The 22,910-nt window shown below is 44.6% G+C and overlaps 1 protein-coding gene and 1 non-coding gene across 7 annotated transcripts in view; one reads left to right on the top strand and one right to left on the bottom strand.

The window, feature by feature from the left end:
• CLASP1 (cytoplasmic linker associated protein 1) overlaps nucleotides 1–22,910 on the top strand; it is a 173,070-nt gene that overhangs the window by 34,246 nt on the left and 115,914 nt on the right. For all 6 annotated transcript variants that reach the window (XM_069021037.1, XM_069021036.1, XM_069021034.1 and 3 more), the window contains 6 exons: nucleotides 12,387–12,465; nucleotides 12,705–12,808; nucleotides 13,273–13,364; nucleotides 13,451–13,526; nucleotides 16,197–16,294; nucleotides 17,545–17,612. In XM_069021037.1, the coding sequence (XP_068877138.1) occupies nucleotides 12,387–12,465; nucleotides 12,705–12,808; nucleotides 13,273–13,364; nucleotides 13,451–13,526; nucleotides 16,197–16,294; nucleotides 17,545–17,612 (517 nt within the window). The remainder of the gene's footprint in view (nucleotides 1–12,386; nucleotides 12,466–12,704; nucleotides 12,809–13,272; nucleotides 13,365–13,450; nucleotides 13,527–16,196; nucleotides 16,295–17,544; nucleotides 17,613–22,910) is intronic.
• Nucleotides 10,957–11,073, bottom strand: LOC138113682 (U4atac minor spliceosomal RNA). The gene has a single exon (XR_011152307.1). It is a non-coding gene; the product is annotated as a U4atac minor spliceosomal RNA (small nuclear RNA).

Here is a 22,910-nt window from a genome sequence, read left to right as displayed (position 1 = left end):
AGAAAGAGTTAATGAAGACTCTGTGCTTTGTTTCCTTGTTGCTTTGTGGTTGTGGCATCTTCTTTGATGTATGAATTTGGAGACAAGGAACAGAATGTATATGTGCACACTCAAATTCCCAGTCCTTTGAAAGATGGAGGTGAAATCTCTTTAAATGGTGATGTGTGTGTACGAGTACGTCTGTGTGAATATTTTTTTCCTCCATGTATAGATCTTAGACTGAACTACATTTGTTACTGGACTGCATGCTGGCACAGTCCCAACACTGCAGGCAGATGTATATAAAGAAGCCAAATAATACTTCTTTCCAACATACAGTCCTGCTAGACCTCAGTGTGACAAGTTTATGATAGTAATAATGCTCTGTAGTTCCAGATGAGGATATGAAAACCCATGAAAAACACCACCTTGTATTTCCTGTCTTGCTATGGTGCAGGAAAGTGCTATTAACCTACAGGAGGAAAAGGATGAAGGGCAAGAAGAGGCATAACTGTAGGTGCATTTGCTTCTGAATCAGTTTGTGGTGTTGATTTTGTGGAAGATTTAGCAACTTACTTGCTTGACTTCTCTTACAATGTCTGTTCTTAAGAAAAAGCAGCCACTTGATCTCTAACCTGTACTACAAGAAGTGTTATCTGGAAAGCATATTATGTTTCTTTGTGTTATCCTTGGGCATTGTCATATTTTAAATCCTCTAAATTATGTTTTCTAGCCTGACATAGTTACTATCTGTGAAACTCAATCTCCAATTCAGCTGAAATAGCCTCTGTGCTGTAGACTGCAAGAGACTTGCCAGCAGCAATCCCTCCGCCTTCCTGAATCACATTGCCACTGACAGACTGATAGAGAAATAGTAATTGAAGCCTATCGCTGTGTGACTTTGAAGTTTTTACTTTTATCAGATGATGTCAAGTTAAAACCTCCTAGATAAATGAACCAAAAGCCCAATACCATTTCTTTGCTGAAAAGAATGTATCAATTCCTGCTATCACTGGCAGTATTTCACCTCTATGTGTGTGCGTATCTTGCTCCCTTCTTCGTGTTGCAGATCCTTTATTAACTTCATGAAAAATTGTTGAAGCCCAGGATTGTCATGGGTCAGATCTTGTAGCTGGAGTCTTTAGGGGCTACAAATTGTTGCCTGACTTATATTACTGTACCTAGAGAAGGATTAAAAAAAAAAATAATTTTTTCTGTTTCACAGTGTCATAGGTGACTGTCTGTCAGCAGTGTCTTACAGGTAGTGACACACAAGCTCATGAAACCTGGTTTTGAATTGACAGAGCTGCTTCTAACTAGAATATATAAAACTGTTGCAGTTTTTAATGACAAGGTGAAGTCAGTTACAGCTGAAGACCTTTATGTTAAGAATCAAATAAAACAAAACACTTTCTCTAGAAACGTGGCCTGATTGATCTAATTTGAGCAGTGGGGTAGGCATGGTGTTGAACTAATTGGAGACAACTTCCCACCTGCATTTATTGGCCCCATTCTTATGCTAAAAGTAAAGAGTCACTGTTTCATTTAACTCGGTTTGGAGTGTGCAGTAAAGCTGGCTGGGATGGGAGGAAGCAGTCTGGCATCCTTCTCATGCCAGCTTAACAATGGCACACTATCACATCCAGCATTCTGTCTGTCTTCTTTCAGAATTCACAAAACATCTGGTTTTAGAGTTCTGAGAGTCACCAGTCTTTCCCATCTGTGTGAAAGTTGTTGCTTTATTTAAAACAAGAAAATAATACTAATGGGACATTTCAGTTTGGAATAGGTGCCTCAAAGGAAATAATCCACTTCTGAACTTACAGGAGCAGGAAGGCTTCCATAACTGCCAATCTGTATGAATAAAAAGATATGGGATGGTGTAGAATGAAGAGCTTTCAAAGGCATGGAGGGCACACTTTTAGAGGTATAGTTCCCTCTGGGTGATGCATATTTCAGTTAGGGCTGGCATCTAATTTGTGCATTAGAAATCTCCACCAAGCCTCCCTTAAAATCCCTTGGAGACAAAAATAAGTAAATCCACCTTTGAATGTATGTGTGATGACCACAGGGAACAGCTGAGTCTCAAGTCTGTTCCGTAGCAAATTACAAATATTTCTATGTTTCTTTCATAAAACCTGTTGATTTTAATTAGAAGGAAACATTTGGAAAATTGTTGTTCCTTTTCTTCTCTGAGGTGAAATGTGACTCAAATTCTGCAGGTGACTCTTCTTCAAAATTGTCTTTCAGTGTTGCTTCAAGGTTTTGCAGTGTTGGGGCACAAAACCTCCTCCCTCCCCCTGAAACATGACACAAGGCCTTTTACTGAGTTATATTAAACTAAGTTTCTGTATTTTCTAAAGATATGCTGTGCTATTAACTGCTTGCATGAATATACAGCATATCCTGTTCAGCAGAAAGCAAGAAGGTTGATCTTGTTAGCAAGTGTCCAGTGAGAACAAACTTGGGAGAAAAAAAATAACAGAACTACAAAACAAGGCATCAATCTTCTAAAATAATGAAAAGGTTAAACACTTGATTCAGTTCAGCTGTTGTTATGTTGAAAATAACGATAAGAGTTGTGAAGGAGAGAAAAACGCAGTGAAAGCATTGTGAAAGGTGAGTAGAGCCTGTCCAGGAGGTACCTGCTTGGTCTGGCTGAGCTCCCCTGGGGTGTCAGCTCTTTGTGTACCTGTGCCCAACCCTGAGCGGCTTCTTTTGTTACACTTAGAGCTTTCTGTTCCTCTGATCTATTTCAGTTCTAAAGAGTTCCATTTAAGATAATTAATCTAAGAACTAATGATTTAGTTGAACATTTAATTAATACCTTTCTTCTATTAATCCACAAGAATTTGTGGCAACCTCTTAATGTGAGGGATGCTTGTTTGTGTAGCTGTGGCACTAGAGCATTGATAGGAGCTATTTGCCTGACTTGTTTAAATGTGTTTCTAGAGATGGATATAGAAGCCAAAATGTATGTGGTTTGTCCCTATAATTTTCCAATTGGTTTTCCACTTGTCCTGTCAGATGCTGCTCAGATGGCTTGTTCTTTTCCCTTAAGAAAATGCTGGCTCCTTCAGGCAGTGCAGGATTTAGAATTCCCTTCCCTTCAATTGTTTGTAGTTGGAGTTTTTGGGTTGGGTTGGTTGGGCTTTTTTTTTTTTTTTTATTTTCGGGGGGATGGAGGATTTGCTTGGTTGTTTCTTTGGGGTTTGTTTTTGTCTGTAAAATGCCTGCAGTTTAATAGGTCTGGAGACTGGATTGCTTCAGCCACAGGAACAGACATGGAACAGGCACTGCTTGATCTGTCTTACCAGTGTCAGCCCATCCATGTGTCCCAAGCTGAACCTTGAACCAGGATTGCCAGGCTGTTCACCTTGCTCTGCTGTGGCTGGGCTTCCCAGGTGCCATTTGCAGGAGTTTTTCATAGCTGTGAGTTTCCAATGTGACTGCAGTAGCCAATAAAATCTCTCCAGGCAGATTTTGTTGAAAAATTGTCCCATGGTGACAAGTGTCACCTCTTTCAGATCTGGAATGTCAGGGGAGTTGGTTAATGAGGAGTGTTTTTTGCATGGAATTGGGTTTTCCAGACAGTTTGTTAGAAAAGTCACAAGTACACAGCTGAGCCGCAGTGGGACTGCACAGCGCTTGGTGCACGTGGTGTTTGCTCCAGAGCTGTTCTGCAGACATTGCCAAGGCAGGAAAACTACCCTTGGTGTGTGCAGGTGTCCTGGATGCTGGATACCTGTGGATGGGTAGCCTGCCTGAGATTGCAAAGCCTTTTTGGGTTCCTGACCACATGCCAGGCACCCATGTGGCCCAAGGGTGTGCCCTGATTTTAGATGCATTGTGCTTCACTATGCTGTCATATAATTGAGTATCTGTTGGACACAACTAAAAAGGCGTCTGTTTTCAGTCTGAGGGAGGAAAACAGATGTTCTATTCTCTTGTGAGAGCTCACAGTGATGCATCAGCTGTTGCTCCAGATCTCAATGATGACAGCCAAAAAGGCAAAGGGAAAGACACACAGGTCAAAAGGAGTTGAGGAGAGCAGCATTAAATAATTTTTATTTCCTGTGTGTTAAGTGACATGTGGGGTTTGGTTCTGAAACATGTGGAAAGCATTACTCTCTAAGCTAGAATTAGCTTTTAAATGGGCAGGGACAGAATCTTTTTTCATTGGTTTCCTAGACCAGATAGATCAAAGTCTTGGAAGAGATCTGATTGCCAAAAGTTAAAAAATATTAAAAATGATGCCTGAATTGATCAAGAACTGTGCCAAGAGCTGGATGTAAGACATAGTTGCAAGAGGCATGCAGGGGCTACAGAGTGGTTGGAGCTGCTGAGCCAAAAGCTGTGTAAGAAGGTCTGCAGGGTGCTAGGCCTGGGCCAGTGGTGTCACTTCAGTGAAATGTGCCTGTCACTTGCAGGATCAGACAGTGGCTCAAGCAGAGAGTGCATGCTGACAGCTGCCCAGCTTGCAGGTGGGCACTGGTACAGATCTGGTGATGTGAGGTCTGGTTTGGTTCCACCTGCATAGGCAGGCTCAGGTGAGCAGGTCAGCACTGGGACTGTCCCCTTCTGTGTTCTCGTGGCACTGTTCTTTCTGGAGTCCTGGTTTTAGTTGGAGTATAGCACTGATGGCAAGCCTCTGGAAGTTTTCCCTTTAAGTTGTTTGACATGAATTGAAAAACAGCAATTAACAGTACCTTGGCGAGGGAGCAAGAGGGAATGGCAAAAGAAGGAACTGGTGTAGTCAACAGCTTAAGTCAAGTAGCTCTCAGTCTTCACTGACCTTATTGAACAGTAAGCTGTGGAAGCATCACATATGCTGTATGGGCTGTGCTGGATCTTGTGGCTGCTGTCAGTGCTGGGTTAGATCTAGCTCACCTGCACCCCTCACTGGTGTAGGAGAGACTGGAAAGTGTTTTAACCCATGTCTTTAAGGGGTCATCCTCTGGGCTTTTTCATAAATAGGTCAGAAAGAGTATGGGTAGGATTCTGGCTGAAGTGGTGCCTTCCTTTGTGGAGGCAGCATTCCTTCTTCCCACCTCTTGCCCCTTTTTCTACCTAGCACCCATCTCTTCACTTTCCTGGGCTATTGCGTCTTTCTGTGGCTGACAAAGGCATCTTGAACCCTTCTTCTTAGTGGAGTTCTTCATTGTTGTACCATTAGGCTGTTGCTGATTGTGTCTAGAGACACTTTTCAAAGGTGTAGGGACTGCATGGTACATGCTGAGCAGGCAGTCTGTGGCAGGGTGGGAGGTGATGTGAAAGCTTTAGGTCTTAGGGTGTCACCAGAGTTTTACAAAGACTGTGGCTACTGAAAATGCTGTTGCATTCTTAATTGCATGTGTTCCTTTCTTCCCAAACAAGGCAAGAACAAAGCTTCATTAACTACGACCTAGCAAGAGCTGTCAGCATCTAGCAAGTATCCTACTCAAGTCGACTGCTGCCTATTCCTCACCACAGTGGCTGCTCTGCCTCCCTGATTGATCCCCAGCTATTTTCACATTGCCAGCAGCTGGTGGGACTTGGCTGTGTCTGCACCTCTTTGGTGCCTTCCTCATGAGGCTGTCCATGCGTCCTGTCATCGTTGCATTGCAGTATTGCTGTTCCTCATAAAAGCTGGTGTTGAATGGTGTAATCTGGAAGTGCAGATGTTCAGAAGCTTGGGAACTAGTGATCAAGGAGAGTATCTGGATATTTGAACATCCTCACAGTTCATACTAGACTTTGTGAGCCCTAAGAGAGCAGAAGATTGTTGGTGATTATCTGCTAGGTTGTGTGCTTGCCTTGCTTTTTTTTCCAGATGCTGTCTAAACCCTCAGAAACACTTCTGTTCCAATTTTAAAATATGCTGAGCCTTTCTATTCCTGTAGTGTTAGAGATGGAGCTGGGGTCAGTGCTTCTGTGCTAGGAGCTTTTGAGGTGCTCCAGCTAATATGGTTCTGCCTCCAGGCAGATTCCCAGTGTGATTTCTCACTTGCTCTGTGCACTGTGGCAGCCTTTTGCTGCTAATGACTGCTAAAGCAGCCTGGTCTGTTAATAAGGCACATCACCGTGCTGGCAACTGACTAGTTGCCATAATGACGGCTTTCCATTTTCCTCTGAAAAACGAAACAGGGAAATGCAATGGCCTTTTTCTTTTCCTTGCCATATTCTTTTTGCTTTTCTTTAATAGCACTCGTTGTATGAGGCTTCATTATGCCTTGAGCTCTGAGATGCAACTAGTCATTAAAGCTACAAGGATGTAGTGGTCCTGATCCCAAGCTGATCCTGGGGCAAGTGCTCACAGAGCTATATTCATTTTTTCCTTCCTGGCTGAGGACCTGGCTGTAAGTGTAAGTGCTCAGCTGGGGGCAATGGAAATGTACGGAATAGTGGCAGTGTTTGTGACTAAGACATTTAACTGCTTTGTGGTGAGGAACCAGAGGCAATAGCAGTTGGTAGTGCAGGTGTTTTGTTTTGATGTTGTTTCATGTGAAGACACTAAGCATAGAGTGCTGCCATGCAGGTATCCATAGCTGTAAGGTGCTGCGTAAGCAGGACCACCTTTCTGAAATAATGCTGCTGCTGCTGCTTTTCCAGCAGTGTTTGGGGTAATTGAGATGTGAAAGTGTGAAGTAAGTTGTAACTCTGCTTTCAACTGCAAAGTCTCCTGTTGTGTTACCATGAGTGCTCCTTCCCTGGAAACTGAGCAGACTGTAGTTTGTGTCAGTGGTGATTTACCTGCTGTGCTGTCTGGAGCTTTGACCTTGCTCAGGGCAGAGGAGCCTCCTGTACTCCACAGCAGTGACTCTGCAACTTGTGCTTCCCTCCATGTCCTTTGGAGAGAGCCCAGTGGCTGCTGCTCCTCTCATCATATGGAACCACTCAAGGACCAGTTCAGAATCTTTGCAAAACAGGGTGAATTCTTTGGAACTCCCCCCTTCAATTTCCCTGAGCAGAGGCAGAGTAGGGAGCAGTGTGACTGAGGGCTGACTTGGTCCAGCTCTTTCACCTGGGACATACTTGGCAGCTCTTCTGCAAGCAGATGGCCGCATTTTAGGGTGATTGTGTTCTTTTAAGCATCATCCTGTCAGTCTTCGTGGAATTTTTGTAGTGATAACTTTTTGCTCTGTGGTGCATTTCCTTAAATTGCTTTGAATTTCTCATGGGTTCTACCAAATCTCTAGCTTTTTAGTTCAAGAGACAACTGAGGGGCTTTTGTTGGTGTTTTTACTGGATCCAGAAGATAGTTATTGGAATGTTTTGCTTTTTGCACAGGAAAGGTGCCCTTGTGTCCTTACAGCAGCAGTAAAAATACAGCCCTGTAGTGATCATTTCTGACAACCTTTTCTTAATACCTCCCAACATTTAAATGACCTTAGTTCTCCTGGAATTTATTTCACTGTAGAACTACGCATTTTTTACTGAGTTGCTCATCTGTTACCAGGCTTGTAAATGAAGAACAACTTTCAATAACCAGGTTTTTGCTTATTTTACAAGTGCTAGTGGTTTCATCATGTGTTTTGGTTCACCTAATTCCATCAGGGAATTTGAAGATTTTGAAGGTGGTGCCCATGACAGAATGGGTGGCATCTCATCAATCTAGAGAAAGAACCCAAGAATATATATTTAAAGTTTTCCCCCCATTCAGCTCTTTCACTACAGCTTGTAGTCATGCCAGTAAAACCAGTTGTGCTACTGTTGCTGCCTTTTTGTTTGCTGGTGTTGGTTTTGCAAATTGTGTTGTACAAAAAAAACTTACCATCTGTGTAAGGATTGTTGGGCTGGGGAGATGGACTCATGCTTCCAGTGCAGATGTGATCCTGCCTTGGAATATGGAATGTTAACTCTTGGAATGGCAGGAGGAGATTGTCTCTTCCAGGGTGGATGTGGTTATAGTAGTGTACAGGTGGGATACAGCAGTCAGCATTTCAGAAGCTGACTCCATGTTTCTCTCTCTGCCAGGACTTTGGTTACTGCTTGCTGACCCAAAATACCTGACTTCAAAACTAAATTTGCCAGTATCATCTAACTTCAGCTTGGTTTTGAGTGCCCACTTCAGTTGTGGTGGATGGTTCATGTCACAAGGAATTAGAACTGATCCCTCTTTGACTGATCAGCACTGATCAGACCAGCAGTGATGTGAGCCATCAGCGCTTGCCTCAAGCTTCTCAGTGTGTAATCTGAGGTGTTCTCCTTTTTTCAAAGGTATATTAAATTTACTCAAAGTATGCAAGCACTTCTCCATGTTTTTGCTTATGAATCCAAAAGATTAAGCAAGTGTTCAAAAAAACCCTGGTTGAATACTCTTACAATTCTTTTTATTCATGTTGAGATTTAGAAGTCTTGTCTTCCATTTCCCATCCCTTCTCCAAGAAAAACTTCTCAGACAGACTTCAAAGTGAAATAGCTAAGCTGTGTCACCAGTGGTAGTGAGCATGTTGAAGCAGCGTGAAGCAAGCTGGTGTCACAGCTGGTGTAGAAGCTCTTTCCAGCATTCCCATTTAGGTCCCAAGCTGCCAGGTGTGGAAGGTTCAGCAGCAGGCCAGCAGAGTGCGGTGACTCTGTGGGGATGTACTGCTCACTGCTGTTTCCCTGCAAGATGGGGGATGAAGGTTCATGCAGCAGCCACCACATCCCTGCTGTGTCATGGTGTGGTGAGTGCAGGGAAGGGCTCGTCTCTCCCCCACCTCATTGGTCCAGGCTGTCAGGGTAGCCTGAGGCTGTGATTCACTGTGGTCACTTTGTGCTGAATCAGCTGCTGCTGGATTGTGCTGCTTCTTTACCCTTTTATGGGAGTATGTTTAGGTGTGTCTTGTTTTAAAATGGGTGGACTTACTTGTCTGCCATGCTTGGTGACCAAATACTGCCGGAGCAGATGATGGTGGGCTGTGTGCTCTCTGATATGGGAAGCTGCCTGCAGGTCTTTCAACTCCACCCAGATATTAAAGGACAGATGCTTTGAGTTGTTTTTGTTGACCTCTGAAAAAAGTACTGTCTGTATTGGGAAAGGCTGTGTTGCATCCTGGGAACTAACAAGAGACTTCTTTACTGGGAGTGATGACCTGGCAGTTGGAGAGAGGCAGGAGAAGGGTTTGCTGACAGCCCTTGTCACCTACAGAAAGTACTCTGAGACAAGACAAAGCAGCAGCAGATGCCAAATGAGCTGAATACTGGGTGGCCCAACTTGCTTTATTGACTGTCTTGGGGAACCTCAGGAGTCAAATGAGCAAAGAGGCAGAGCCTCAGGCCGAGGGCTGTCATTCTCTTTCTCATTCTGAGATCCCTCTTTTGGGGGCCTCTGTAAATAGGAGGCTAAAAGATCTGTGCTGATGTAAGGCCTGGAATAGCTCTGTAGTTACCAGCACTGCAGCATTATCTGGAATTCTGGATGGAGAGCTGCCCTTCCTGTTCCTTGGTGTGGAGCTATGCCCACCAGCTGGCTTCCCTGGGGGGAGAGGCCTGCTTCGGGATCACAGCAGAGGGGTGAGCTGCTGACAGGGCCCATCACTGCTCCCTGTGTGACAGTCTCCCTGTTCCTGAGGTTCCTCCCGGACCTTGGTGTGTGTTAATTCAGGCAGAGCTTCAGTAACTGTTTCAGCAGTGAACGGGTGGGCTCTTCAGTGCAGGCAGTCCAATGCAGCCAGGGCTGGAATTTAATTAATTCTTTGTTCGTTTGCCAGCCATGCCCTCGTTTGTCTGTTATCTGTCTGTAGTGGATCTGTTGACTCTGTCAATCCATACAATGATTTCTGCTTTCTACCTCTGACCTTCTGAGGCAGGTGTCACATTGGGGTTGATAAATGAATCCAGCATAGTTGGGAATAAATGAATGAATCCAGCATAGTTGCTCACCCCGGCTGCTGTTCCCTCAATAGCTGTCCAAGCACCACCGTAATCATTGTGCTAATTAACTCCCCATTTTTATAAGGACAACAGCAAAAAGTCGTGCAAGGCTTAGCTCATCCTCCTGGCCTTAATCCTGAGAGTGAACCGCAGGGTATGTTTGCATTGTGCATGTGTTTCCTTTCATGTTTGAGCGATGAGTTCCCCTCACTCTTCCTGGCTTGCGGGCAGTTTGAAGAAGAGATGGATTCCTTCCTCTCCCGGGATCGAATTTATCCCCGGGGCACATCTCTGTAATTGCAGGCAGCACACTTATCTCTGTACAGGATGCTGCCGTGATGGGACTCTGATCAGACAGCTGTGAATGGTGACTGGCACTCAGTCCCATTGACTTTCCCTAAAAGCATCTCCCAGCTGATGAGGATCTGGCGCCCACCCTCTTGCTGGGGCTCTGCTGCCGGACCCCAGCCGGGAGGCTCCCAGTGAGCTGGCAGACACAGGCAGCGATAGGGCTTAGGGCAGCTGGCTGAGCATTTGTCAATGGTAGATTAAATCCAGTGTGCAAGATGAATGTGAAAATGAAACACGGCTTAATAAAAGCACGAGGAAAATTCTCCTTTGGTGTATGAATAAATGACGTTGAATAAAAAATTGACAGTGTTGAAGGGTATGTTACTGTGAGGGGAGAAGAATGCAGGAGCTCTTTGGAGCAGGTGAAGTTGTGTGTTGGGAGAAGTTAGGATCCAGGGGCATTTATTTAGGAAGGTTTTTCACCTGGAGTAGCAGGCCGTTTTCCCTGTACACCACGCGTAGTTCCCTGGGTGCTATGGAGCCGAATTTGGAGTGAATCCATGTGACAAGCTGGAGGTTGTTGGACTGACCGCTAGTGCGCGAGTAACGTGAGGGGTTAAGCGGAGGGCGGCACAGCGGGTGCCCCGGACGGGCTCTGTTGGATGCAGCGCTCGTTGAAGGAGGGGGAAGTGGGAATGGCAGCTGTGTCGGCCGGCGGTGCCGGGAGGCGGCGGGAGCGGTGCCGAGAGGCAGCAGCACCGCACGGGTCCCGCACAGGGCCGCGAGAGTGCCCGGCTGGGCTCAGGGCGAGCGTTGTTGAAGACGCGCCGCGCACACGCCGCGGTGCGAGGTTCCAAAAATTGCGCCGCGCACGGAGCGGGCGCTGCTGTGTTGTTCAAGGCGTCAGCAGGGCTGCTCTCGCCACACGCTCATTGAGCAGCCGCGCAACCCCCAGATAAGGACGGTTGGCGGCCACGGGGGCGCGCCGCCCGTAGGGGAAGGCGAACCGCGCCCTAGGTCCCGGCGAGGGACGGCGCGCCCCCGGCCCGCCCGCGGCCCGACGCCCGGCTCGGGGGCGCGCACCCCGCTGGGCCCGGCGCGTCCGGGCGGCTCCGGCCCCGCTTTGAGCCCTTGCGGCGGCGGCGGCGGCGCTACCCAGAGTGCTCCGCGCCAACCGGCGCTGATTTGCATAAGGGGCCGGGCCGCCGCGTGGCGGCCGCCGCGACGGAGCGCGCCCTCTGCCGAGCGGCCGCGGCACTGCGGGGCACGGCCCGCGCTGCGCTGCGGGGAGCGCGCAGATAACGCGTGTGCGGTGCGTCTGTGCTCCCGGCATGTGCGGGGACAGGGGCACGGATGGGCGCTGTACACACAGCTCTGTGTGTACATCGAGTATAGGTATAGATATACACGTGTGTACGCACACACTTGCGTGTATGTACAGGGAGTATAAATACATGGATGTATGACGGTATTATAGAATATCCTGGGTTGGAAGTGACTCAGAAGGACCATCAACTCTAATTCCTGGCTCTTGCACAGAACAGCCCCAACAGTCCCATATGTTCCCGAGAGCCTTGTCCAAACACTCCTTGAGCTCTGACAGGCTTGGGGCCAGGACCACTGCTGTGGTTGTATGTGTATGTACAGGGAATATATGTCTATATGTGTGTATATATGTACACTCGTGTGGATGTACAGGGAGTATTGGTATGTCTCTGTGTACACTTGTGTGGATGTACAAGGAGCTGGTCTGTGTTGGAACAGCCCCAGTAGCCCTGCCTCAGAAGCCTGGCTGTCCCTAATGCTTCCGAGTGTGATTAACCTTGGTGCTTATCCAAAAACTTAGGGAGAAATGTCTCATGCCAGCACGATCATGATCTATAGAGTCTTGCCAAGTGTTTCATATACAGGCTACACAGTACATTCAGTATGTGATGTATCTTTTTCCAGTAAATAAGCATAGTTAATCAGAGTGGGTTTTCTGATGTGCAGCCTGTCATGAAGCTTCTCTCAAACCAGGTGTCTTTGAATTCCAGTTATGTCATAAAAGCGCTTGGTTTAATTTTTGCCAGTGAATAATTAAGCAATGCTTAGTGCATACCATTTTCTAATTGTAAGTGTAATAATTGCAATTAATTAGAATTGCTAGTTGCAGCAAACACTGAAATGGTTTATGCACATCGTTTGTATACCTTGCACATCTATGCATATGAATGTAGCACTGAGCAGCAATTACAGTTGCAGTGCACTCTAATTCATTGTCTGTCCTGTGCTTGCAGGTGGTTCTCCTGGGCATTGACATCATCTCTGCACTGGTGTCCCGCTTGCAAGATCGCTTCAAGGCCCAGATTGGCACAGGTGAGGGGTCTCTGTGTGAATGTCACTGTCACTCTGCCAGCACCTGCACTGGCTGCTGGACACAAAGCTGTCTTCTCCCCAGGAGACCACTTGGGAGGCTCTTGGTGGTTTTCAGGCTCTGCTGAAGGGCAGCAGGGCTGGTGCCTCCACTGGCAGGGGGGAAGGGGAAGAGCAGAGGGGCTCTGCCAGTGTTACAGTTTTTTCTGAGGGATTTGAATGTTCCTGTTTTCTTTCCTTAGTGCTGCCAAGTTTGCTTGATAGGCTGGGAGATTCTAAGGACTCAGTGAGGGAGCAGGATCAGACCTTGCTGCTGAAAATCATGGAACAAGCTGCTAACCCTCAGGTATGTTCAACAGCCCTCCACAGCGTGAGTGACTGGCTGTGTAAAAAAAGGAAACCTTTTTCTGTGAGGTTTTCTCTGCCATTTTTCTGTCTGAAATGGCTTCATCTCCCTATACCTTGTTATATTTGCTTCACTTGGCAAGGCTGTTGCCTGATAGGACAACATGCCAGTGTGTCAGTGGATTTCCCAAGGTGGTATGGGTACATGTCAGTTATTGTCCCAGGTCTTTGGAAGGTACTTGCTTTCTGTAAGTATGAGTATTGTTTTAGGTAATGGGGAGTTACTGTGAAGTCAGCACAAAACAAAGAATTGGATCTAGAGGTATTTTGCTACTTCTTGTCCTGTTCTGCTTGGATGGGTGTAAAGCTTATGTTTGAGCTCAGGGATGGTGTCGTGTATGTCTGCTGGAAGACAGAATCTGCTTCTTACCCCATCTCCTTTTTTCTGTTTTCTGTCTTCCACAGTATGTGTGGGACAGGATGCTAGGAGGATTCAAACACAAGAATTTTCGGACAAGAGAAGGGATTTGCCTCTGCCTTATTGCAACACTCAATGCGTAAGTCAAAACTTTCTGCAAACCTGTGTTGTGTACGTGAGCCTGGTCTGTGATTCATAATGGTGCTTTTTGTTCTTTATTCCCAGATCTGGAGCTCAGAGTTTAACACTGAGTAAGATAGTGCCACATATATGTAACTTACTTGGAGATCCAAACAGCCAGGTGAGCTTTTGCTGTGAGTCACATCTAAAGGTGGTGCTGGTTGCCTTGTTGGTGAATGAGCTAATTGTGCTGGTGGTGAGCTGTGAACAATGCTGTGCACGCAGAACCCTTGGCTGGTTTTGGAGAGGTATAATTTGAAGTATGTCCAAACCAGCATATCAATTACTCCAAGGGTTCCGCAGAACAACATGAATCTGCAGGTGAGATGAACAGAAGAGGGAAGCCATCGAGGGAAGGGAACTCCTGTGCCTTGGAGCCTGAATGCAGGGAGAGGCTGCAGGGATCTCTCTGGGCTCAGTGCAGCACCCCTCACCTTCAGAGAAAAACCAGTCTGGGCAGGGAGGAAAAATGGAACCAGTCAGACAGCCAGGCCACGTGCACTGCCAGAAGATGTACAAGGAGGTTTTGAATAGGGGGTGAAGACAATCTGTACCAGGACCTTCAATCAGCGATGCAATGCAAATGAAAATACAAGTGGAATAAAATGTGTTGCTCCTAAGTGCTTTTTGTCCTGTTTGAATTTAGATGCGAGTATGTGGGGTTAGCGAGAAGAGGGAGGTGGGAAATAGGGTTCAAACTCATGTGTAATATGTGGTAGCAGTTTTTGAATAATGCTGTGACACATATGTGTGACACATATGTGATCCAGGTCTGGAGAGGGTGTTCAGCTGGAAGGAGGTGTGGGGTGTCCAGCTGGAGAATGGGTTTACGTTGGCTCTGGGGAATTGGCCATATTTCCATGGCTGTCAGGGTCTCCCCTTGCTAAGAGGACTGAGAGTGAAGCAGCCTTCCCTTGCTGCTTGGGCCAGTGCAGGATGGTAAACCCATTACTCCAAGAAGTGTCTGAGGAAGTTTAATGTTTAGGGTCCCCTGTAGTTCTGAGCTGGGACTAAGCAAGCTGTTACTTTCCAAGGAAATCCTGGGTTTATGGCTTGGACTTTGTCTGACAGGTGCCTTGGTCCTGCCATAGGTGAGCTGTTGAATGAATTGGAAAGTTGGGGAGGGCACTGAGACAGTTTCCCTGAGCGCTGCCTCTTCCTTGTGCGTGGCACAGCTCGTTATCCTGTATCCAGCTGCTGAGGGAAACAAGGCTGATCTCTTTCCCTTTCTCCTGGGTCTGGTCCCTCGTCCCCAGAAAGCCTGTGCCTGAATTGGTCAGACACAAATCCCTGTGACAGTGGCTCTGGGTAAAACAGGAGCAGGGGCTGGTCCTGGGCTCCCCTGGAGCTGCTGCTGTGCTGCTGGTGCCTCCTGAGCGCTGGGAGGCTTGCTGGGCTCGGTCACTGCTGCCCTCTCTTGGAGAGAGAATCGAGGAACAGTTCCAGGTCAAGTCTAGTTTTTTTTCTTTTGTTGTGGATGTAGAAGCTGTGGCATTAGAGCCTTTTCAGAAATAGTGCTTTTGTTGCTTTCAGCTGATGCGATTGAGTAACCTGCTGTGCATCTTGTGTGACAACAGTACTTAAACTCTGGTCATTTTCTCAAAAATAAAATTACTAAAGCTTTGTTACTGCTAAAGCTTTGTTACTGGTAGACTAAACCAAGTATGATGGTAGGGGCTCCTTGCCTTGCCCAGTATGGGATTTACACAGTCCTGCAGCTGTGCCTGTGCTTAACTGTACACACAGAGGCAATCCTTGCTCTGCACAGGCTGGGTTGGCATCCATGTACTCAGAAATTTGGGGCACCAGAGTCCCCACAGACTGCTGTGCCCAGCAGCGTTGGTAGCAAATGGGGCTGATGGGCAGGGAGAGGCAGGAGCGCCGGGGAAGGGCTGGTGTGAGGGGAGGAGGGGTGTGGAGGCTGGCAGTGGCCTGCTGGGTGGGAAGGCTGCGGAGCAGGAGAACGGGGTGACATGGGTGTGAGTCAAGTGTTGGGGTTTTCTTTGGCTAAGGCAGGGTATGTGTGCCTGCCCTTTGACTCCCACCTACAGGCAATTCTAGCTTGTGTCCTCAGGATATTCCATGTCTAGTCCTGGGGGCTGTGTGGGGGTAGCTGCTGGGCCATCTTCTGAGAAGCTGTAGTGCACAGCTCTGTAGGTGTTTCTGTAGGCAGAGCAGATAGTTTGTTTACCTTCTCTGCGTGCTGTTTCTTGTGGAGGAGGGGTTTAAGTACAGAGAGGTGACACTTTAATCAGATTTATGTCTCTTGTGTGGTCCGGAGGGAAGGATGTGCTCAGCAATTTCTCGCAAATCAGTTTGGAAAACATGCAAAATTCATGGTGACTCAGGTGATTGATTACTCCTTCCTTCCTCCCCGTTTTGCTATCAACACAGAATTGTAAGTTTTTAAAGACAGCATTAAAAATCAGTTAATTTTATACTATCCCAGTAATATAAGGTCTCTTTGTGTCTCTATCCTTTTTTCATCCAGTAAATGTACCTGTACATTGTACACAATGGGAGGAGTTTGGCAAAGGCAGCCAAGCTCCTTCTGTATGAAACCTTTGGTCTTACACCTTCACTGCCTTTTCACTTCACAGTTAACCTGCTGATACTGTTAACATGTGAAGGGCAGGGTTGGAAGCTCCTTCATGAAGTGTGTGGTAATGTGTATAGTGGCAAATGTTGTTGCTGAGAAATATGCAAATTTAGTTGTCTAAGGTAGGACTTATTAGGGATTTATTAATTTAAATTGTAAAGATGTTTGATTTCTCTCATCTCTGACATCCAGGTTCGAGATGCAGCAATAAACAGCCTTGTGGAAATTTACAGACATGTTGGTGAACGTGTAAGGGCTGATCTCAGTAAAAAAGGATTACCCCAGTCTCGGTAAGTTGAGAATGTCCTTAGGTCTTCACTGTTTTTGGGCTGCTCTTTATTCCCTTCCTTCCTTCAGAAGACTTCAGGAACTGCATGATTGAACCTTTTCCTGGGATTGTTGTTTGATTTTTGATTTTTTAATCTGATAAACACTCAGATTTACTTAATGCAGATGCTGTATCTTTGCCCAAGTATTCCACAGCATCTTGGAAAACCACTAAAATTACTACAGATGTTTAGGTAACTGATTTACGATTAAGTGAATTAATATTTTTCCTGTATGTTCTGCATATATAGAGAGGACACACTTCAGAGTAGCCTCTGTTTATGCAACTTAGGCTGTCATAAAGAACAAAAACCCACAGAAAAATAATCAGTTTTAAGATTTTATGTTAAAAAGGTAGCCCCCCCCCAAAAAAAAAACCCAAATAACAAACAAACAAAAAATCCCACAAAAACAACAAAAAACCCCACAAGCCTCAAACTAAAAGCAACAAAACCTGTGTCAAAACCAAAGCCACGTCCCTTTGCTTCTGCCATTTTAGGTGTGTTAAGAAAGCTGCTCTGCATCTTGCCTCCAGTGTTTAGGGCAGAGCATGGTTAGACCTGAGGATGGAGTAGATGGCAGCTTGTCAGTGCTCAGAGGGAAGAGGTGGTTTTGGAGGTGGGCTGCATGCAGGTGGAGGCAGCACTGTTGCTTCCTGTTCTGCAGTGAAAAATAGGAAGGTGTCAGGGCCACAGGCAAATGCTGTGTTTTTAGGGGCGTGTTTTGTGGTATTTCTGCAAATAGTTAAGATAGGCAGAGTGGTGATGAACTGGAAATGCATCTACAATTAGCCATATCACATCTTCAGTAATGTAGCAGTTTCAGTTATATCTCAGGTTTTCCTATCAGCTGTTGTGTGTTGATGTTGGGGGTTTTTAATTTTAAAATAACTTCCTTGCATTGACACTTTCTGCTGACATTTTTGACAGTGCTCCAAATGACCTGAGCGAAGCCAAATTTGTTCTATAACATCATGAGATGTTAGAAGATGGCTGCCCAGGGAAGTGGTGGAATCACCATCCCTGGAAGTGTTCAAAAGCTGTGTGGCTGTAGCACTTGAGGACACAGTTTCATAGTGAACGTGGTGGTGCTGGGTTAAAGGTTGAACTCAATGGTCTTAGAGGTCTTTTCCAACCATAGTGATATTATGATTCTAATATTTCTTAAATTTAAATTCAGTTGTTCATTGTGTATTTCTTTAACTTTCAAACAGGTTGAATGTAATTTTTACAAAATTCGATGAGGTCCAAAAATCTGGAAACATGGTCCAGACTTCAGTTGGTGAGTAGAAGTACTTGTATTCTCTTTTTGGTACTTTTAGCAATTTTCAATTGGTGAGGCATTCAAATGGATATATAGCAAGCACTCTGTTAGGGAAAACAAGTATGGTGACTGTTCAGAAATATACACAGTGCTTTTGCAACAAATAAAATGGACATTTAATTTATCTGCTGTATTTTTGTAGTATCAGAAGGAGAAGGAAGCACGTGTTTTGAGAAGAGAAGGTGGTGCTATAGCTGTCTTTTTTCCCCTCTTGAGTTACATTAGGGAAATGCATCTCCTGTTCTCGAGTCCATGTGCATGTAAATTGTTCATAAGGTAAACAGAATAGTAATTTTAGAGAAGAATTGCCTTTTCAGCTTAATGCCCTAAAAGGCACAGATTGTACACAATAATGCAGCGGTGCTCCGTTTAAAGCTCACATTGTTTGTATTTTGCAGTTCCTAAGTTTGCATATTTTGTATGTTTAGGACTGATAGCCAAAGACCCTTATCAGAGCCTTAATTCTGTCTGTCTGTCTTGTCTGAGACTAGTATTTTGCTTACTGTAATAACAAGTGTTTATTACTGTGTTTACAGATAGGCTTATGGGCTAGAATGTAATTTTAATAGGTATCACTCCTTGTTTAACAATAGATTTTTGAGAGAATTCTTGGTGAGGAAATGCATCTTTCTGCCAACAGTTGAGTAGAGCAGATGAAGAACCTGAGTTCAGTACTGTGGGTTCGTATCAAGCTCACACCCTCTGCAAGGCCAGGAGCAGGGGAAGTGACATTCCCAGTCATTCCCACCATGCTCTTGGAAATCAAGAGAGCAGAGAGGTCTTTGCTCTTTTAAATTGGAAAAAATACCTTTTTCACTTCTGGGCACCATTCTCCCTGCCATAACCATCTTACAACACAGTAAACTTCATCCCTGCAGAAACAATAAAATTAACTGATTTGAAAATCCTGAAGTTACAGTTTTGATTATTCAGAAATGCGATGTATTCTCTTGTATGTTTGGGAATGGTGAAGACCTAGTACAGGCTCCTCTGTGGTGGAATGGGTTAAAATTACACTTTTGCATAATATGGGGGTATTTTGTCTGTACAGGTGGATAAGGCTTACAGGGGTAAAAAAAGTGCAGCTGAGAAACAAATGTCCTTGTTCTTTTTTAACAGGTGGGAGGGGAAGTAAATATTTAATCCCTTAGCACATTTGTTTAGGTTCCCAACTTCCAGGTGATTTCTCTGAAACCCTTACTCAAACTGAAAGAGATTTATTGCTGATTCAACTTCTTTGCTTTCCACTTGGCTAGGCTAAGGTGGAATTTTTGTCTTGCTAGCAGTGGAATAGAATGGGCTTTCAAAAAAAGATAAAGCAATTTGATGCATCATTGTACTGTGTAGATTGCTGTTACTTGATGTTTTGAGGAGGCAGACTTGTGATCTGAGATTTATTGCTACATCTAAAGCATCAGTCTGTATCAAATCTACTTTTAGGCTTTATTGAAAATTATTTTTTCTTTTATACCTTTTGTCACTGTTTCAATGGAAGATTTATCCTTTTTGTGCATCAAGGTCCTGAGACCCTATGATCCCCGTGTCCTGTCCTTAACTCCATGGACAGGCTTCAGTACTTCCCAACACAAGTACTCCTGTATTCTTCACTCTGCTTAACCTGATCTTCTGATGTTTCGCTGTTCTCGCTCGTGCTGGGGCAGGATGCAGTCCCTGGAGTCTGTGTGTGTGCTAGGATTTCTCCGTGGTAGAATCTGCTGTATGGACATTGAGACAAAAAAGTAGCCTGGGGGAAAAGGGAGAGTGGAGGAGTGCTAAGGGTCAAAGAGAGCAAAGGGTAGGATTTCTTTTTGTTTTGCCAGAACCTTTTCATCTTCCCTAGAAATGAAAAAGTCTATAGTTGCAGAATTAAATCAGTTCTCATTTGTGAAGATAGTAATGATAACATTACTTACTAGCATCTTTTGTGTGTGTTTGAGGGGAGGGTTTGGTTTCCCTTAGTGCCACAGGCTGGTTTGTTGCTTCTTCCTTGCCCTCCAAGGACAGCACAATTACAGTGTTACATGCTCATCCTATCTCGTGTGTCAACAGCTCTGTGCAACTTTCAGTTTATCTTTTTGAGGTTGTGTAAGCCAGCAAAAGGAGGCTTATCTTCACCCATGGTCACAAGTTTATTATGGCCTAAAGACAAGCTAAATTTGTCAGGTTTCTTGTGTCCCTGACACTTTTGAACAAAGGTGACGCTTTCAGCAGTTGTCAGAGTCACCAGGGAGGATGGTGATAGATATTGCACATGCAAAAGATTTGCCTTTCTCAGGAAATAGTAGAAATAGCTCAGTCTTGTTAACCCTTTGAATCTGGCAGAGTGGTTGGATGGGTGAATATGTGAATGTGCTTCTCGTGTGGGTAACCAAGAGGAGGCTGTTGGTTGAAGGGTCACTCATAACTGAGCACCAGACTTGTGCTAATGACAGTGAGACTTGAAAGTGGTTGTCAAACCTGTCTTATCACAGGAGTACTGGGCAGTTAGGACAGCAGCTGTGGCTTCTGCAATGGTGGAACACAGTAAAAACTGGTCTCCTGGCTCTGAGACTACTCTTTGGGATAACAGTTTCCTCTACCAATTCACTGAGTATTCAAAAAAAAAGAAGGAATTGCAGCAATGCTATTTGTATATCAGGAGTACTTTGGAGATTAGTAAGTTGCTCTAAGTTGTTAAAGGTTTCATATCTAGTGGTTCCCAACACACTGATAAACAGAAATCTTACAGAGACTACTAGAAAAGTTGCTTAAAATAATAAGACATTTTCTTAATCCAAAGAAGAGATCTAATGAATCATCTCTAATCAGACTGTGAATTTCAAGTCTCTGAAAATAATTCATCTTTTGTATTTGCTTATCTTTCTCTACTGTGGTCCATTAGTGCTTGCTTGAGTTTATCTTAAATTGTTTGATTTTTTTTTTTGGCTAGGCTTTGTTTTTATCATTTAGTAACACAAGAATCAAATGCATAGTGGGGTGGGGGAGGTTTGCATAGTAATCTGAAGTGTTTCATTAAGTCAGAGGAGGTTTTGGCATGCCCAACTATGCTGCTTGTTGCTAGGCTACCAGCAGCCCTTATAGCTAGAATATGAAGTTAAAATCCATGCTGGATTTCTCGATGATTCTCAGTGCATCTCTGTTTTGTTATTTGGCATATAATTAGTCAGCCTCTTGAAGCAAAAATTATAGTTTTTCCCCCTTTGGGTTTTCAGCAAGCTAATTATTTTCTGTGTAACTGCTTTTGCTAATTATGCAGATGCCTTATTCCCCTGGGACAAATACATTTTCAGCATGAAAGAGCCAGTAATTGCCAGCTAGTCTGCTGCTGTCTTGTAGTGGCATTGTGTGATGATCTTTAGTTGGATGTGATACAGAGAGAGGCTATTGGACAGAGACTCCAAGAAATTCATGCTGTATGGGTTTCCTTGGTATTATCTGGAAGCACCTTAACATAAACTGTGCAGATTTTCCATGGATTTGAGTTGACTTTGAATCAGACTTGGAGTCCAGAAGAGTTTATAATCAAGTTTCAGTCCAGATTAAGAATAAAATAAATTATCTACTGAAAAATACAGGCTGATAGGAATCGATGACCCAAACCAAAGCGATTAGCGACCAAAATGTTCCAGTGGGGTTTTTTAGCTTTTGATCGTTGTGATCTCCTAATATGATATTCTTTGATGTAAACCTTCATTTTTTTATATGAGTCACACAATTTTTGGTAGATGCGTTTATATTTGTGCATGAAGGGAGTGGTGGTGTTACTGTGGACAGGGAGGGCATTTAACTTCCTTGCTGCTGCTGAATTTTGACTCAGAAGAAAAAGATTAGGGACAGTGGAGGTGGTAGTGGTCTTGGGCTGGAAGGAAATCAAAACAGGAGATCTTAAAGCCAGAATTCTGGAGCTGAGATCTCTCCCCCACAGATACTTGCACAGAGTAAGGTGAGAGGAGGATGCAATTTTGGTAGTTGACTGCATGAGTGTGTGCTCTAAGAGTAAGCAAGTTAATTAAGACAGTGCTAAAATAAAAGATGCGATAATTTCAATTACTGAAAATCTATGAAGAAGGAGAATGCTACTTTTCAGTAGAACTACTTCTATATTTGGGAGGGTGTATAAGACAAATATGCTATTTACTAAATGAATTCTGTTTGTGAAGTTGAGAACTTGGATGCTATTGGATGAAAACTGGAGCTATTTTAGATTCCTGTGTTTTGCTGGTAATAAAGCTGAGTCATTGGAAGCTATTTTGATATTTATTATACAGAGGAAAATCACCCACATTTGCCAAGTAATGCCATGCATCTGAGGGTGGAATATTGTTTGTTTGTCAACACACATCCAAGCAGCAGAATTGCAGATGGGAAGGAGGGACAACTGTCTGGGATAACAGAAATATTTTGAATCAATAAATGCTGCACTGTGCTTTTTTGCATTTATATCTCCTTGTATAATTTAATTTCCATTATGGCTTGCTCTCTATTAATACAGTTTTCAAGTTGAAATAGGAAGTGAAGTAGAAAATTGATTTCATTGGCTCAGCATTTTTAGGGCATGAAAAAAACAAGTAAATACCTCTTCACCTTTGTGGGAGCTGTGAGAGCAGTAATGTCTGAGTGATATTTGAATGAACACCATTAACCAATAGTACATCCTTGTGGAAGGTGTAAGTGGACAAGAGGAGCTCTACTCCTTTCTAACAGCTTTGTAAATAAGCATATTGCTGAAATTCTCAAGTGTAGAAGGGGAGGGGTGTGAGCAAACAGGCACAGGGGGGCACATGGAGCTCAGATGAATGCTGAGCAGGCTTTTATTTTGGAGGAGACGTGGCAATCGCCTGCTAGGTCACACAGCAAAGTGGTGTAGGAGGGTGGCGAGTTTGCTGGTGGTTAAGTTGCTGAGAGACGTACTGAGAGACATGTACTGTGGGGCTGCTCCCGAGCACAGTGCCCTTCCCCAGCAGCTCCCCAGCACTGCAGAGAATGACTACAGGGAAAGGTAGGTGCTAATGAATGTGCCACAGGGATGGATGTGTTTATTTGTTAGTGTCTGAGTACTGACTGCTCTGTATCTTTCTAACGGTGTGAAGAGACTGAAGCAATCTTGCAGTAAAAGTGGAACTTCAAAAAAATAGTCTGCAAGCATCTGTAGCCTGGTGTCATCAAGCTCAGTTTAAGATTCTATAAAATATGATAAATGATCTGTTTGATGGGGTGAAGGAAGAGGATATGTGCATGTATAAGAGACCAGAACAG

Source organism: Aphelocoma coerulescens, chromosome 7 (genome assembly GCF_041296385.1).
Source record: "Aphelocoma coerulescens isolate FSJ_1873_10779 chromosome 7, UR_Acoe_1.0, whole genome shotgun sequence".
Taxonomy (NCBI): domain Eukaryota; kingdom Metazoa; phylum Chordata; class Aves; order Passeriformes; family Corvidae; genus Aphelocoma; species Aphelocoma coerulescens.
This window is presented reverse-complemented; position numbering and strand designations above follow the sequence as displayed.